Source organism: Callithrix jacchus, chromosome 14 (genome assembly GCF_049354715.1).
Source record: "Callithrix jacchus isolate 240 chromosome 14, calJac240_pri, whole genome shotgun sequence".
NCBI lineage: Eukaryota > Metazoa > Chordata > Mammalia > Primates > Cebidae > Callithrix > Callithrix jacchus.
In genome coordinates, this window is record NC_133515.1 from 111,322,843 (window position 1) to 111,341,673 (window position 18,831).

At 44.2% G+C, this 18,831-nt stretch overlaps 1 protein-coding gene across 1 annotated transcript in view; it reads right to left on the reverse strand.

Annotated features, from left to right (window-relative positions):
* Positions 1–18,831, reverse strand: part of ALLC (allantoicase) — a 44,682-nt gene that overhangs the window by 11,906 nt on the left and 13,945 nt on the right. Inside the window, 4 exon segments of the mRNA XM_035273317.3 lie at positions 11,414–11,546; positions 12,451–12,530; positions 14,148–14,273; positions 16,484–16,571. Coding sequence (XP_035129208.3) covers positions 11,414–11,546; positions 12,451–12,530; positions 14,148–14,273; positions 16,484–16,571 — 427 coding nt within the window.

Consider the following 18,831-nt stretch of genomic DNA (forward strand, 5'->3'; position numbering starts at 1 on the left):
TTCTCCGCTTTCCAAAAGGCTACTTATGTTCCTCACCTTAAGGCCAGGGCCTCAGAACGGCTTCCCTCTCATCCTCTGAAGTTATCTCCTCCCTGCTCCATCCGGCCACTGCCTGACTCCCCAGGTTACATGTCATCACATCCCTTTGCTTATTACTCCAGAGTTCTAATCACAGTCCCAAGTTATCTTGTCAAGTTCCTGCTAAAATCAGTCTCCCAAACCCAGAGTGCAAAATCCTTGCAGTCCAGACAAGATAGCTGTGTTTTCACTTCTGTACCACTCTTGTATCATTTCTACCTAGAAGACGTCCAGGCACATAGTAGGCATTGAAGTTTTTTCTTTTAATTAAATGAACAACTCCAAGTCAAACAGCATTTTGGAAATTTACCATACACATAATGTTTGGTGCTAGGAATGAGCATCGCTGACTCCCACAGACTCAGACAAGAGAACCTTCTGTTTTTATATTTACACCACCACACTGCTTAGCAACGCAATTGAGAATACACAAGGTAATATTCACAAAATCAAATTGTGCTGGAAACCACAGCAGCCTGAAATTAGGTCTGCAGAGAGGCAAAGTGCCGCCAAGATCAACTCACAGCGCTGGAGTCTAGTAGAAGGAACGTTTGGTTTCTTTGAATATTAATTCCTAGAAGGTGGAAGCCAAGCTTTTTTAACATAGGAAATTAATTTAAGCAAAACGTTTTTCTAAAACAAGCCCTATATGTTTTTATTGTAAAAATTTACTGAAAATGAGTGATCTGAAAAACTTTTTGACAAAACAATGGAAGTCTTGTGGTTTACAACAAATAAAACCAAGCTTCATTGGCATAAAACCCTAGAAAATATCCTAGAGGGAGTAATTCAGCAGGAGCTACACTGTGAGAGTAATATCACTGCCATTCTGGTTCATTAAATGTTATCATTGGCTTTAATGATATAGAAGATATTCACCTGTTGAAAGTAAAGTCGATTTCACATTTTTAAAAAATAAGGTTTTTCTCTACAGAGTTAATATCCAAACCTGCGTTTAATCAAAACTGTCAAGGGATCCCAGAAATTACTCTTCATCCTCTGAGGACATCTCATTTAAACCAGCCCACTCCCACCCAATGTGTCCCTGTGACACCAGCCTGGTTTTCCCCTGTTTCCTTCCTCTTTACACCTGGATCCCAGGCAGAATCCTCATGGAGCAGTTAAAGATGCCATAAGAGTTGGGGCGTGGAATCTGTATATAGATATTGCCCCCCTCTCCTCTTCAGGCAGTCAGCACTGACCAATTAGGAAACAGCTTGTATGTGCTTAGGAAGCCTTCACATTCAACCCAGAAAAGCAGAGCTTCCACTCAGAAACTGTTTTAGACCCTCCCTGGACTCATGAATTCTATACAAATTGGGTTGGACATATAAAGTTGCTATTTTGGTGGGTCAGAAATGGTAAAATGGAAATGTTTATGACTCTACCAAAATGCTTTTGTTGTGATATGTATCACTATTTTGCAGTTATATTTTTCTGTCTCCCATGGGGATATTCACTTCATAAGGACAAGAACTCTGTCAATTAAAGCTAACAACAGATAGTTATTGAGCTTCTCCTCTGTTCCCCATGCTGTGCTAAGTGTCAGGTGTACAAAAATGATGATCTGGACCCATGGCCCTTTCTTCATGAAGCTTACAGTCTGTTGGCTCTGCCCTACACATTTCCAGGAAAATAATTGTATGTCCAATGCCCCGTCTCTAGCTCAAAGTCGTTATTTCATAGTGTATGATAAATTAACAAGTGGGGAAAGGCCTGCATCTCTTGTAAGCTTTTCCCATCCTTGTAAGTGAATGACTTGTTTTTAGATCAGATGATTTCAGTGAGTAATTACTATTGGCAAACCTGTGTTTAGATCTTTCTGTCTTTGTGTCTCACTTTAAAGCATGATCACCAGAGGAACACTGCATCAAAAATCAGGTTTCAGAGAGCCACTTCCGGCATGAGAGCATGAGGGGTTTGCTGTCCTATTCCTCAGTGGGGCTGCTGAAATTTAGAGGGGTTGGGAGATGGGAAAACACTTCAGGTCTCTGGAAATGGCCCTAAGGGCATACAGAAAATTCAGCAACATCTATTCAAGAATATCTGCTAAAATTCAGAAAGAACCGTGAGTCTTTGTGGTACACGAATCGAGACCTCACCTTCACTCTCTCTCCCACATCAGCAAAGTGGAGACTGCAAATAAGTGCAGCCCATGGCTGTGGGGCTGTATTCCCAGGAGACGCAGGACATCAGAGCCCCTCATGCTGCCCCTACATGCCTGTTGCTTAGACTAAGTCCCGGGTGACTGTGGTTGAGACACAGGGTCTCCTTTATTTGACCCAGCCCTGACTCCTAGGGAAGGGTTCTACCTTACACATGGACACTGAAACACTGGGGCCACAATGACCCATCTTATCGTCCACAAGGTGGAGGCTTCACACTGAGAGTGAGACATCCCATCCCAGCCATGGAAACTGTCTGATTCAGCCACAGGAAACCCAAATTCAGAGTTGCTGCTCAGCAGCACCATGCGGTAAGAGGTTAGGTCCACAGGTCCCCTGGATCAGACTTGCTGCTCAGCAGTACCATGCGGTAAGAGGTTAGGTCCACAGGTCCCCTGGATCAGAGTTGCTGCTCAGCAGCACCATGTTGTAAGACGTTAGGTCCACAGGTCCCCTGGATCAGACTTGCTGCTCAGCAGTACCATGCGGTAAGAGGTTAGGTCCACAGGTCCCCTGGATCAGAGTTGCTGCTCAGCAGCACCATGTTGTAAGACGTTAGGTCCACAGGTCCCCTGGATCAGACTTGCTGCTCAGCAGTACCATGCGGTCAGAGGTTAGGTCCACAGGTCCCCCGGGTCAGAGTTGCTGCTCAGCAGCACCATGCAGTAAGAGGTTAGGTCCACAGGTCCCCTGGATCAGAGTTGCTGCTCAGCAGCACCATGCGGTAAGAGGTTAGGTCCACAGGTCCCCTGGGTCAGACTTGCTGCTCAGCAGTACCATGCGGTCAGAGGTTAGGTCCACAGGTCCCCTGGATCAGAGTTGCTGCTCAGCAGCACCATGCAGTAAGAGGTTAGGTCCACAGGTCCCCTGGATCAGAGTTGCTGCTCAGCAGCACCATGCGGTAAGAGGTTAGGTCCACAGGTCCCCTGGGTCAGACTTGCTGCTCAGCAGTACCATGCGGTCAGAGGTTAGGTCCACAGGTCCCCTGGATCAGAGTTGCTGCTCAGCAGCACCATGCAGTAAGAGGTTAGGTCCACAGGTCCCCTGGATCAGACTTGCTGCTCAGCAGTACCATGCGGTCAGAGGTTAGGTCCACAGGTCCCCTGGATCAGACTTGCTGCTCAGCAGTACCATGCGGTCAGAGGTTAGGTCCACAGGTCCCCCGGGTCAGACTTGCTGCTCAGCAGTACCATGCGGTAAGAGGTTAGGTCCACGGGTCCCCTGGATCAGAGTTGCTGCACAGCAGCACCATGCGGTAAGAGGTTAGGTCCACAGGTCCCCCGGGTCAGACTTGCTGCTCAGCAGCACCATGCGGTAAGAGGTTAGGTCCACAGGTCCCCTGGATCAGACTTGCTGCTCAGCAGCACCATGCAGTAAGAGGTTAGGTCCACGGGTCCCCTGGATCAGACTTGCTGCTCAGCAGTACCATGCGGTCAGAGGTTAGGTCCACAGGTCCCCTGGATCAGACTTGCTGCTCAGCAGCACCATGCAGTAAGAGGTTAGGTCCACAGGTCCCCTGGATCAGAGTTGCTGCTCAGCAGTACCATGCGGTCAGAGGTTAGGTCCACAGGTCCCCTGGATCAGACTTGCTGCTCAGCAGTACCATGCGGTCAGAGGTTAGGTCCACAGGTCCCCTGGATCAGAGTTGCTGCTCAGCAGCACCATGCAGTAAGAGGTTAGGTCCACAGGTCCCCTGGATCAGACTTGCTGCTCAGCAGTACCATGCGGTCAGAGGTTAGGTCCACAGGTCCCCTGGGTCAGACTTGCTGCTCAGCAGTACCATGCGGTCAGAGGTTAGGTCCACAGGTCCCCCGGGTCAGACTTGCTGCTCAGCAGTACCATGCGGTAAGAGGTTAGGTCCACGGGTCCCCTGGATCAGAGTTGCTGCACAGCAGCACCATGCGGTAAGAGGTTAGGTCCACAGGTCCCCCGGGTCAGACTTGCTGCTCAGCAGCACCATGCGGTAAGAGGTTAGGTCCACAGGTCCCCTGGATCAGACTTGCTGCTCAGCAGCACCATGCAGTAAGAGGTTAGGTCCACAGGTCCCCTGGGGACAAGCACCTAGCTAAGCCTCCCACACCACTAGAACATGCCCTGAGGACCTCCCCTATTCTGATAGGTAGTAATTATTGTTTTCCAAAAATGAGGCAATTCTGGGCTTATGCTGCCATCTAGTGCTGAAAAGGAGGCAGCTACCTAACAGGAAAGAAAATCAACAGGTAATTTATAAAGATTCTCTAAGCTAAGCATGTCCAGCCCATGGCCAGTGGGTCTTAGGAGGCTCAGGATGGATCTGAATGCAGCCTAACACAAATCCATAAACTTTCTTAAAACAGTATCAGATTTGTGTGTGTGTGTGTGTGTGTGTGTGTGTGTGTCTGTGTGTGTTGGCTCATCAGCTATCGTTAGTGTTATGTATGTCCCAAGACAATTCTTCTAATGTGGCCCAGGTAAGCTAAAATGTTGGACACGCTGTACATCTAAGCAAGCATATTCAGTAAAAATGGAAACGGACCAGACAGAAAAGACTGGAATAAATAACTAACCCTTCAATGCACAAGCATAGATGCACGTTCATAAGAAACAACAGCAAAGAACCATGACATCCTCAAATGGATAAAGCAAGGAACCAGTGGCTGATCATAATAACACAGCGACATACGAACTCTGAGAGCAATAATTCCAAATATCAATTTTAAGGAAACTCAGTGACCTCAAAGGTAACACACAAAAGCAGCTTAGAAGTCTATCAGAGAAATTTAACAAAGAGATTTCAATAATTTTCAAAAATCAAACAAATTTTTGAATGGAAAAACACATTTGCTGAACCAAAAAATTCATTAGAGGCTTTTAAGAGTATAATGAAGCAAGCAGAGGAATGAATCCATGAGCTCAAAAATGGGCTATTAAAAATACACAGAAGAGAAAAAAATGAAAAAATAAAGATTGCTTACAAGATATAAACAATTACCTCAAAAGAACAAATCTGAGAATTATTGGCGTTCAGGAGGGAGTTGCACAAGAGCAAGGGGTAGAAAGCTTATTCAAAGAAATAATAGAAAAATTTCAAAACTCGATAAAGAAATAAATATCCTGGTACAGAAAGGTCAGAAAACACCAAATGAATTGTATCCAAATAAGACTACTCCAAGGCATATAATTCCATCACTTTGGGAGTTCAAGGTGGGTGGATTGCTTGAGCCCAGGATTTTGAGACCAGCCTAGGCAATATGGTAAAACCCCATTTCTGCAGAAACATACAAAAATTAGCCAGGCATGGTGGTGTGTACCAGGGGTCCCAGCTACTTGGGATGTTGGTATGGGGGGATCATCTGAACCAAAGGAGTTTGAAACTGCAGTGAGCTGTGATCACACCACTGGACTCCAGCTTGGGTGATGATAAAATGATACCCTGTAGCTGTGATCACACCACTGGACTCCAGCTTGGGTGATAAAATGATATCCTGTTTCAAGAAAAAACTGAGACCCTGTTTCAAGAAAAAAAAGGTCAAGGATAAAAAATCCTGAAAGCAGCAAGATTTAAAAAAAAAAAAAAAGCAAATAACATAAAGAAGCTTCAATTCATCTGGCAACAGACTTCTCAATGGAAAGCATACAGGCCAAGAAGAAGTGGGGTGGGATGACATTTTAAAGTGCTGAAAGAAAAAAAGACTGCCATCCAAGAATCTTGTATCCAGAAAAGCTATCTTTCGTATATGAAAGAGAGAGAAAATGTTTCCTGAATAAGCAAAAGCTGAGTTTACCACCACCACTCTTAAATGAAATGCTAAAGTTCTTCAGTTTGAGACAAAAAAACACTAATGTGCAAAAAGAAAACGTGAATTCATAAAACCCACTAGTAAAATTAAGTGCATTAACAAACTCAGAATACTCTAACATTGTAATTGTAGTGTGCAATCCACTCATAACTCTAGTATGAAGTTCAAAAGACAAATCTATCAAACATAGTAATCTTTGTTGATATCTCTAACAGGTGTTAAAAGATAGGCCATATAAAAACATGCAAATTGAGACAGCATAAAGTCAAATGTGGGAGGAGGGATAAAGTTAAAAATGTGGAGTTTTTTAGCTTGTCTTTGTTTATTTCTATTTTTTCTTTGTGATCTAAGATGAGTTGGCCTCTCTTTAAAATAACTTGTTATATCTATAAGATGTTTTTGTAAGCCTCATGGTAACCACGATGCAACAACCTATAATAGATTCACTAAAAATAAAAATCAATTAAAACATACTATCAGAAAAAATTAGTTAACCACTAAGGCAGAAAGAAAGAAAAAGAAAAGAAAGTTACATAACAACCAGAAAAAAAGCAACAAAATGACAGTAAGCTCTCATTTCATGACAATACTTGATGTAAATAGACTCAAAATTCCCAATAAAAGCATACTGTTGCTTAATAGACTGAGAAACAAGACCCAACTATATACTGCCTACAAGAAACCCATTTGATCTATAAAGACACAAGTAGGCTGCTGTGAAGGGATAGAAAAATATATCTCATGCAACCAGAGATCAAAAGAGAATGGGAGTAGCTACACTTTTATCAGATACTACAAATCAAAGACTGTTAAAAAAAAAAAAGACAAGACACTGTATAATGATAAATGGGTTTAATTCAGCAAGAGGATATAACAATTATGAATATCTATGTGTCCAACACCAGAGCTTTCAAGTGTGTAAAGCAAACATTAATAGATCTAACTGGATAATGAGACTACAATACAATAATAATAGGGGACTTCCACACCTTACTTTCAGTAATAGACAAATAGTCCAGGCAGGAAATCAACAAAGAAATAGTAAAGTTAAACTACCCACTGGATCTAACGGACCTAACTGACATTGCAGAACATTTTACCCAACTGCTGCAGAATACACATTCTTCTCATCCGTACATGGAATATTCCCTAGAATAGACCAAGTCTTGGGCCATGAAACAAGTCTAAACAAATTCAAAAAAGTAGAATCATATCAAGTATCTTTTCTGACTCCAGTGGAATAAAACCAGTAATCAATAATAAGAGGAACCTTGGAAAACACACAAACACATGGAAATTAAACATGTTTCTGAACAACAGATGGGCCAATAATTAAGGAAATTTTAAAAGTGCTTGAAACAAATGAGAATGGAAATACAACATACAAAGATAAACGTGATACAACCAATGCAGTACTAGGAGGAAGTCTGTAGCAGTAAATACCTAGATCAAAGAAGTAAAGACACCTCAAATTAATCTAACAATGCATCTCAAAAGACTAGAAGAGCAAGTATAAACCAAACCCAAAATTAGTAGCAGGAAAAAAATAAAGATCAGAGGATAAATAAATGAAATGGTGACTAAAATAATACAGAGGATCAACAAAACAAAAAAAGTTGCTTTTTTGAAAAGAAACAAAAGTGATGAACCTTTTTTTTCCCTTCTTTTCCCCTTTTTTTAATTGCATTTTAGGTTTTGGGGTCCATGTGCAGAACGTGCAAGATAGTTGCATAGGTACACACGTGGCAGTGTGCTTTGCTGTCTTCCTCCCCTTCACCCTCATTTGGCATTTCTCCCCATGCTATCCCTCCCCAGCTCCCCCCCCCGCTGTCCCTCCCCTATTCCCCCCAATAGACCCCAGCGTGTTCCCCCTTCCCTGTGTTCATGTGTTCTTATTGTTTATCCACCCGCCTATGAGTAAGAAATGCGGTATTTCATTTTCTGTTCTTGTGTCAGTTTGCTGAGAATGACGAACCTTTAGCTAGACTAATTACAAAGAGAAAAGACCCAAAAAAATCAAAAATAGAAATGGATACATAAAAAATGAGATGGCTCTCTTCTCTTTTTCCATTTGATAGACACCTACATTTTCATACGCAGTGCCAGCTATGTCCCTTAGACACCAAAATGAAGGCAAGGTAAACAAAACTGGCCATACGGAGCGCCTGGCCACAAAGGCTGCTCTTAGCTCTGGCGAAATGGATATTGTCATCAACGTTGATGCCTTCCTTGACCTCGACTACCTGGTCTACATGTTCCAGTATGCTTCCACCCATGGCAAGTTCCAAAACGTCGTCAGGGCTCAGAATGGGAAGCCTGACATCAATGGAAATCCCATCATTATCTTCCAGTAGCAAGACCCCCCCAAAAGCAAATGAAATGACACCAATGCCGATTATATTGTTGAGTCCCTTAGAATGTCCATTACCATGGAGAAGACTGGGTCTCAGAGGGGTAAGCCAAAAGAGCCATCATCTCTGCCTCCTCTTCTGGTGCCCCTTATGTTTATGTGGGGTGTGAATCATGAGAAGTATGAAAACAGCCTCAAGATCACTAGCAATGCCTCCTACACCACCCACCATTTAGCCCTCCTGTCCAAGGTCATCCATGACAACTTTGGCATCATGGAGGGACTCATGACCACAGCTCATGCCATCACTACCACCCAGAAGATCGTGGGTGCCTTTTCTTGGGAACATTGGCAGGATGGCCACAGGGCTCTACAGAACATCATCTCTGCATCTACTGGCAATGCAAAAGCTGTTGGAAAAGTCATCCCCAAGCTGAATGGAAAGTTCGGTAGCATGGTGCTCCAGATCCTCACCTCCATGTCATTTTGGACGTGACCTGCCATCTGGAGAAGCCTGACAAATAGGGTACCATCAAAACGGTGGTGAAGCAAGCAGGCATTGAAGGGACCCCTCAAGGGCATCCTGGGCTACAGTGAGTGCCACGTCGTATCCTCTGACTTTAACAGAATGCACTTTTTCAGCTTTGATGCTGGGGCTGGTATTGCCCTCAACTTCCACTTTGTCAAGCTCATTTCCGGTATGGCAATGAATTTGGCTAGAGCAACAGGGTAGTGGACCTCATGGTTCACATGGCCTACAAAGAGTAAGAGCCCCTGGACCAACAGCCCCAGCAAGAACGCAAGAGGATGAGAGAGGTTCTCTGCTGCTATGGAGTCCCTACCACACGCAGTCTCCCGCATTACTGAGAATCTCCCCCTGACACAGTTTCCATGCCAGACCCCCTAAAGAGAGAGGAGTCTAGAGAGCCACACCCTGTCTTGCACCATCAGTAAAGCCCACTGTGCTCAGTCAGAAGGAAATGTGACCACAGAATTACAAAGACTAATTAGAGTTTATTATAAACACCTACAAACCAACAAATTGGAAAACCTAGACGAAATGGATGTGCTTCTGAACACATACAATCTATGAAGATTGAACCATGAAGAAACAGAAAACCTTAATAAACCGTTAGTGATGAGATCAAAGCTGAAATTTCAAGTCTCACATCAAAGAAAATTCCAGAACCTATGGCTTCATTGTAGAATTCTACCAAACATAAAAGAAATGACTAATGCAAATTTTACTCAAACCCTTCAAGAAAACTGAAGCAGAAAGAAGACTTCCAAACTCATTCTACAAGGCCAGTATTACCCTGACACCAAAACCAGAGAAAGACACAACAAAAAAAGGAAAACTACAGGTTAATAGACCTGATGGACATAGATGTAAAAATCCTCAATAAAACACCAGCAAACTGATTTTAACAACACAATAAACAGATCATTCACCATGATCAAGTGAAATTCATTCCAGGAAGGCAAGGATGGCTCAACATACATCAATCAATAAACATGACACATCACTAACTGAACCAAGAACAAAAACCATATGATCATTTCCATAGCTGCTGGAAAGCACTTGATAAATTCAACATGACTTCGTGCTGGAAAAAAAAAAAAAAAAACCTCAATAAACTGAGTATAGAAAAAAGCGTACAAAATAACAAAAACCACATATAACACATATGATAAACCCACAAGTAACATCATACTGAATGGACAAAAAAATGAAAGCCTTTTCTCTAAGATCTGGAACAAGACAAGGATGCCCACTTTCACCACTTTTATTAACATAATATTGGAAGTCCTGGCTGGAGCAATTATGCAAGGGAAAGGTAAGAGAGCAAGTGTTGGGAAAGACTGGGAGAAATCAGCACTCCCTCACGTGGGTGGTAAGAACGTAAAACGGTGCAGTGCTTTTGGAAAAGCCTAGTCATTCTTCAAACAGTTAAACACAGAGCTATCACATGACCCGGAAATTCCAACTTTAGGCATATACTCGACAAATGAAAGCGTATGTCCACACAAAATCTTGTACACAAATGTTTACACCAGCATAATTCAAAGTAGCCAACAGACACAAACAAGTGTCCGTCAACTGATGAATGAAACAAAGTGTGGTGGCGACTGAGTACCCCTTTTCTGAAATGCTGGAGACCAGAGTGTTTGGATTTCAGGATTTTTTAGCACTTGCATTATACTTACAGGTAGAACATCCTAAATCTGAAATCTGAAATCCTTCAGTGAGCATTTCCTTTACCATGTCAGCACTCAAAAAGTTTTAGATTTTGGAACATTTTAAATTTTGGGCTTTCAGATTTGAGATGCTCAACCTGTATATCCATACATGGAATATTAGTTTTACACAAAAAGAAATGAAGTATTAATACACACTACGACGTGGACGAATCTTGAAAACATTATACTAAATGGAAGAAGTCAGACACAAAAGAGCAGTGTTATATAATTCCCATTTATATGAAATGTCCAAAATAGTCAAAACTATCAAGACAGAAAGTAGATTAGTGGTTGCTTCAGGAGAGGGGAGATGAGGGGTGAGAGCTGAAGGGTAAGGGGTTTGTTTTTGAGGCGATAAAAATGTTCTAAAGTTATGGTGATGGTTGTACTTGTCTATGCATATACTATAATCACTGATTGTACACTTCAAATGGGTGAACTGCATCTTAATTATATCACAATAAAGCTATTAAAAATAAGATGAGTCATTTCCACGTACCCCCACACACCACTTCAGCTGCTAATGTAACATACTTCTGAAATCTAGTTAGGATCTATCTAACCTAATACAACTTAGTTCCACCACATCCTAATTTGCATGATAATTTTTCAATAACCGCCTAGTGATGGGTGGATTAAAACAAGAACTTTCCGGAACATAAAAAGGGCAAATTACAATCCTGAAATGCTAGAGAGATAAATCACCGAGAAGGAAAGAGCAATCCATTTCCTATTTTATAAACATATCAACATAAAATAAAGAAGCCGTGGAACTGGAGATAAGTTCCTCTCACATTTACCTAGGAAAATGTTGAGTCTGATATGAGTCCATCTCTGCTGGGAATTGACAAGAAAATTGTTGTAGCCGGAAGCAGGGTTTCCTGGCTTAAGCTCTGTCATGGGAACCAAGTAACTCTAGTCATCGGATTTTAGCTAGAAATAAATATAGAAAGGTCAGCAACTGCTCTTGAAAACAATAAATTCTGTCATCCTGTTGCCTCTGTGGGACTTAAGGGGCAGAGATACCTTGAAAAAAAATTAACGATGAATACCTACTGAAACACTTTAATGAAAACAGCACACATCAAGCCCATGTTTAATAATAAACAGAATAAAAGCCTATTCTGTTTTCACACTGATGAAAATAGCCAGTTGGTGAAGGTGGCAGAGGCTTGCAAATGAAGGACAAGACCTCAGACCCCTCCTAAAGTCTTCACCTTGAGGAGTAGCGACATGAATATTCAAATAGAAACCAAGGCTATTGCTGTGCACCCTGACATCTGGGGAAATCTGTTGGCTGAGCCTTGCAATGATTTTCTCTAGGTCAGCACTTCTCAAATCAGAGGCCCTGTTTACTGCTGCTGTTAGTTACTTTCCTGTCTGTTATGGATCAACATTTCTGTAAAAAAAATACAAATTAATTATTAAATAAACTTAAAAAAAAAAAAAGAATGTACCAAAACACAAGCCCTGTTTTTTTCAACTGTTTCTTTTATTAAAGTCATCACACAGAAAAGTTACTTCATCAATTGCTCTAAGAAGTGTTTAAATGCTTACTGTGTTTCCATATGTGTGTTCATCAGGGCCAGCAGCCATTTGCATGTGGGTGCTGGTGGGACTCTTTGAGAAGCAGGGCTCCATGTCCCTAATGGGCCATGGTGCTTACTCTTCCCGGGTTGAATGAACCACTGAGACGTTTGTAAGACCACAGTGGGTAAGCAAACGATGTGGGGAGCACCAGGGTGGGGTGTCACCTTGCACAGCCAGGTGTGCAGAGCAGTTTCCCTACTGTCCTAACAGTTGGTGACAAGACCCAATTCATTTGGGTGAGAGGTACCTCGGCAGTGGCTTCAAACTCCTCGGGTGTGGCTGCGGCTCCGGTCCTGATTCCTCTTTACGGAATTTCTGGTAGTTTATCTATAGTCAGATTGACCATTCAGGATTAAGGTTAGGGTTCAAAATCAAAGAGAATCTACTCTCTTTGTGGGTTGTATGGTAATTCTCACTTTGCAAATAACACTGAAGATATTTCGAAGTATGAAATGATCCCAGCAATAGACGCACGTGTTGAAGTTCCTCAATATTTGATATATTAACGCAGTCATTTCAAAAAGTAGTGCAGTATGTTTGATACTACCTTCGCTTTCAAATAGTAAATGTCATCTCCAAGTTAGCGCAAACTTCAACAAGTTTATCACATCACTAGAGTTTTCAAAGTTGGACAATTACAAAGGCAATTCCAGAAATACCAACTCTCCCAGTGCCTCCTTAGAATTCATAACTGGGCAATTCAGAAATAGAGGCACTCATGGACGATTGAGGGGCTTGCCAAAACAAGCTTACTCGTTTGTCGCTGGTCATTTTTTGCTTTTAGAGTAACATGCCTCACAGCATCATTTACTGTTCAGGTGCCCCAGCCATTTTCGGGGATCAGCGCCCGTTCATGTCCACAGCCTCGTGCCGTACTGTGTGCACTGCACATTCAGTATAAACTTGCCAACCAACACTGACTTAGCTTCCCTAAGTACATGTATAAACACACATAGCTCCCCATGTTTTTCAAAAATTAAAGCTAAAGTCAACATCAGATAGCTGTTAGAGAAATCAAAATACAGGTCTGTGGAGACAAAGTGACTCCATCTTGGATGCGACCTGCCATGTTGATGTCTGATTAAGTCAATCCTGTCAGTATGATTCCAACTTGATTCACTGTCCTTAGTCTAGAACATGTGCACTTTGATGTTACTGCACAAGTCGGAGGCTATGACGCACACAGCGCTCTTCCCATCCTGGAGGCTGCCTTCAATTGTCCTGCTGGAGCACACAGACACTTTCCCTATAGCGTGTGAGCCCTGGATCTGGGGAGTAACAGTGCAGAGACATAGCCCTCTCATGCTTCTGTCTGTAAGTCCCCCCAGTAAAACACCCATTACCAACACACTGGATTTGCCGGCCTCTTTCTTTCTGTGGTTTCTTGGCTTCTTTGGCACCTGAGGTCTGCTCTGTGCATGTGGCCCTTTCACAGAATAGGTCTTATTTATAGAGCCTGCGGGATTCATATGCCCAGCAATCCAAGATGCAGATAGGAAACCTTATGAAAAATGCCATAGCAGCTGCCCCGTCACACGCACTGGGACAGCCCAAAGCAAGGCCGGTGCTGCTCACCCACAGCTGTCCCAGACATGGCTCCACATCAGCCAGGTCATCTGAGGCACAACCCACTCCCTTCTGCCCACCCAGCAACCTGCTCACCCACGTCCCAGGGATGACGGCCTGCCTCCGTGTGAGGCCTAAGGACCGTGGGAATGATAAAATCTATATCCGGCCAAAGAATGCTGTTAAGCCACAAATCAAAAACCACAGAGCCCTCTATTAGGAGTCCTAGTCCTACAGCCCTGGTACAGTAAAGAGGCCATGGCCAGTTCCTGAAGCCGTCTAGGTCATATCGAAAGTGAGCAGTTGTTGGGGTGTGGCTGGCCGGAGGAACCATGTGACTCCATAATTCTCATTTGGGGGACGTGGTTCCGAAGTCACCTTCTTCCAAGTTTCCTGCTTGAATCGACATTTGAGGAGCGTAATCTCCCATGAAGTAAGAAACGTCCACGTCGAAGCCCCAGATGACTCCTTGGATCCCCAGCCTGAGGACGCACCTGTCGTGACCTGTACAACGCAGAGGACAAGAGCAGCCTCATTAGGGCCGATGCAGCAGATGCGGCACGTGAGGCACCCCACACGCACCTGGCCCACAGCAGGGACCACTTCTGTCCGTCACAGGAAAACCTGTTAGGGTAGTTCTTAGTGAATATGACTGCAGGATCTCTCATAATCTGGCCACATGTGACCACCATTCCCCAACAGAAATCCTCAGTTTAAGCCAGACCAGAAAATGCACTGGCCTGGGATTCAGGAAGACCTGATTCTGGTTCCAGATGGATCATTTCCTATGACTGTCCTTGGCAAATTTACCTCTTAGAGTTGAGAATCTCCTTTTCTCAAGACAAATGTAAATTAGAGTTGACATTAGCTTCCATAAAGCTTAGATTAAGTGGTGTGATGTAGAAAGCGCCTCGCCACGCTCAGCAGGCAGTAAGCAGAGCTGGTTCTCCTGCAGACAGTGTTTGCTGTCATCTCAAGCTCAGGAGTTGCCACAGTGCCCTCCAGCCCCCAGCCCACCATGGGCCAGACACCCTGCCTGCGTCCACCAAAGCCTTCCGAGTCTTGAAGTCAGGTCTGCCACTAGGGAGTTCTTGGTGTTTTTCTGCCGGATATAAAACCACCTTAAAATGTCCAGAATGATTAGAAATTAATACTGCCTCAAGTACTATAGAAAGTCAGAAACAAACAAACACATTCAAAAGTGGGTGAAGAATATGAACAGACACTTCTCAAAAGAGGACATATATGAGGCCAATAAACATGAAAAAATGCTCATCATCACTGTTCATCAGAGAAATGAAATCAAAACCACATTGAGATACCATCTCACGCCACTTAGAATGGTGATCATTAAAAAATCTGGAGACAACAGATGCTGAGGAGGATGTGGAGAAATTGGAACACTTTTACACTGCTGGTGGGGGTGTAAATTAGTTCAACCATTGTGGAAGACAGTGTGGAGATTCCTCAGGGACCTAAAAATAGAAATTCCATTTGACCCAGAATCCCATTACCCAACATATACCCAAAGGACTATAAATCGTTCTACTATAAAGACACATGCACACATATGTTCATTGCAGCCCTGTGTACAATAGCAAAGACCTGGAACCAACCCAAAAGCCCATCAATGATAGACTGGACAAAGAATATGTGGCACATATACACCATTAAATACTATGCAGCCATAAAAAAAGATGAATTCATGTCCTTTGTAGGGACATGGATGAACCTGGAGACCATCTTTCTCAGCAAACTGACACAAGAACAGAAAATCAAACACCTCATGTTCTCACTCATAGGTGGGTGATGAACAATGAGAACACGTGGACCCAGGGAGAGGAGCATCACACACTGGGTGCAGTGGGAGGGCGCTAGGGGAGGGACAGTGTGGGGTGGGGAGGGTGGGGAGGGATAACATGGGGAGAAATGCCAGATATAGATGAAGGGGGAATGGAGGCAGCAACCCACCTGGTTATACATGCACCTATGCAACACCTTGCATGATCTGCACATGTACCCAGAACCTAAAGTACAATAAAAAAGAGAGAGAGAAAAAACAGAAAGTTAGAAAACTGGAAATATCGAATGTCTCTGTCATATTTGAGATAGTAGCAAGTAAAAACTCAATTATCAACCTAATGCCTGGATTCGTTTGCTTTTCTTCACATTTGAAAGGTTTATTTTGACTGAGACTGAGTAGTAGCAATGATAAAATCACGTCTCACAGTAGAGTGAAAGACCGCAGGTACAGTGAAGGACAGACCCTGGCCCAGTTCCCAGCTTATCTTCCTAACGGGGTGCCCTGGGCTGAGTCCAGGAATCTGTCTCCATGGCAGTTAAATAGGATTAAGGAGACCTACTCTGGAGGGCATTGGTGAGGACCCGCGAGGTGCCTGCTGCCTGAGGTATGTCTGCCACGTTGCTCAGTTAAAAATCCTCTCTTCTTTCTATCCGCAGACCTCACCAGCGTTTTCATTTTCCCAACAAAGTGCTTCTCACGCCCTTTTCCAGGCGGTGGAACATTAGTGACTCGGGCTCACGCCACCCCTTCCTGACTCACAGCCTGATGTTCAGATAAGCACATCCAAGATTACAGAGCATTCCAAGGGCCCCAAGTTAAAGCTGACCCGAAACGGACACTGGCTTTGCAACAGCAAGTTTTTAACTTTGCGGTGTTAGACGCACTGTAATGAACGAGCCACTGTTATTACCTGGAATCCTTTTTCTCCTGGTCTCCCAGCTATCCATCCATTTCCCAAACTCAGTATATTCATGTTCCTTAAAGCACGGGCTGTCACTCTAGGGCAAAGACACACAACAAGTTGATCATTAACATTCATGTGATCTCCTGGTTTCCAACATGTCCACTTCTGTCCCACAGGCCCAGAGGAATGGTGCATGCACGGGTCTCGGGGAGCCTCTGCCACCACCTTCATGCCCAGCTAGCCCCTTCCACATGGAGGGATGCCTCTGCTTTTATCATCTTCAGAGAAAGAAATGTTACTTCTTTGTGGGCCTCAGCACGCAAAACTGACCACTGATCGCCGCCGGTATAACCACATCACCAGGCACTCTGTGGGCCCCACAGCAACCTACATGGTATTAAAGTGAGCAAGGCTGGTCAGATTTCCAAGCAGGCCAGGCAGAGTATTCAATAAGGAATTCCTCCAAAGTCGTCGGAAGAGCAGGCTGGATACTCGGGGTCCAGATGAACCCACACAGCACACTCTGCGAACCCTGAGGAGATGCGTGAGCTCCGACGCCCCACGAAGCCTCCTTAGACAGTTGAGCGCACTTCTTCACCTTCCAGATCGAGGAGAAAGAATAAACACATCCTTGCAGAGTGTCATGAAGTTGAAATAACCAACATGAAAGACCCTCGAATGGATGGTGTGGATGCTCAGAAGTTGCCGCGCTTGGCAGGTGGCCCAGCGTGAGGATACGTTCCCTGTTTCCATCAAGTCGTGCAAAGAGGATCTTACATTCCTGCTGAAGGAGCTCCCCAAGCAGGAGCAGAGGAAGGGACTAGAGGTAGCCGGGCCCGGGGTGGAGGGGTCCTCTGATGGGAGCCGCTGCATGTGACGCTTACCAGAGACCCCACCAGATCCCAGGTGTGCCACCCAGCCCAGCCTCCCAGACAGGGAACCTGTGGCCAGTGGTACCCGCACTCCTGTGTCTCAGTGTTCCTCCTCTGTCAAATGCAAATAACCATTGTGCTATCTACTTCCCGTGGCTGTGGTCAGCCTTATATGTGCCTGGCCAATACTTAAGTGCCAAGTATTTAGCGTTATACATGAAAGTTGATGGTATTTTGAATGTTGTTATAATCAAATCACATTTTAAAGATAGCGCACACTCCAGGCTTTCCATTATTCTTCTGGAATTGCAAAACTCTGTTCTGGACCCCGAAGGAGAAGAGGAGGTACACCTCACACTTAAACCCCAGACCTCCAAGGCCCCAAACGTTTTGTGTTTAGTTTTGGTTGGCAGTTGTTGTGATCGGACTGAGGCTGAGAAGTGTGAGGGACATTGGAGATGCACGCTGCTGAGCCAGTGGCAGGAAAATGGTGCTGCTATAAAGCTGGCAAACCATGTGATGACAGACGTTTTCTTCTTGTTTTTGAGACGGAGTCTTGCTCTGTCACCAGGCTGGAGTGCAGTGGCGCAATCTCGGCTCACTGCAACCTCCACCTCCTGGATTCAAGCGATTCTTCCGCCTCAGCATCCCGAGAAGCTGGGACCACAGGCGTGTGCCACCACACCCAGCTAATTTTTTTATATTTTTAGTAGAGACGGGGTTTCACCGTGTTGGCAAGGATGGTCTAGATCTCTTGATCTCATGATCTGCCCGCCTCGGCCTCCTAAAGTGCTGGGATTACAGGCATAAGCCACCGCGCCTGGCCAACAGACGTGTTCTTAAAAAGAGAGAAAAACCAAGGACCAATTTCAGAGGCAGAGCCACACAGGTGCACACACACTTGCACAGGTTGTTTGCAATACTTGCAAAATGTCATCAACCTAAATGTGTATCAACGGGGAGAGGAGGACATAAAATGGGCCACAACAACATGGACAGTTGTTATTCGGCAGCCAAGAGGGTGGCCTGGCCCCACTGCATCAGCACAGATGGGATTCACAAACACGCAGTGAGATAAGCAAGTTTAGGGCGGGGCACGGTGGCTCACAACTGTAATCCCAACAACTTGGGAGGCCGAGGCAGGAGGATTGCTTGAGCCCAGGAGCTCAAGACCTCATCTCTACAAAAAATTTAAAAATTAGCTAAACATGGTGGTGTATGCCTGTAGTCCCAGCAAGGCAGGAGGATGGCTTGAGCCCAGGAAGTCGAGGCTGCAGCGGGCCATGACCGCACCACTGCACCCCAGCCTGACAGCCTGACCAGAGCGAGATCCAGCCCCACCCCACAAAAAAAAGTGCACAGAATGTTAAATGCTTTGTGATAATATGTATATAAATTTTAAAATATAAAACATCTTACATATTTATGAATATATATATATTTAAGTATATAAAATACATTAGAAGAATTCTGTGTAATGGA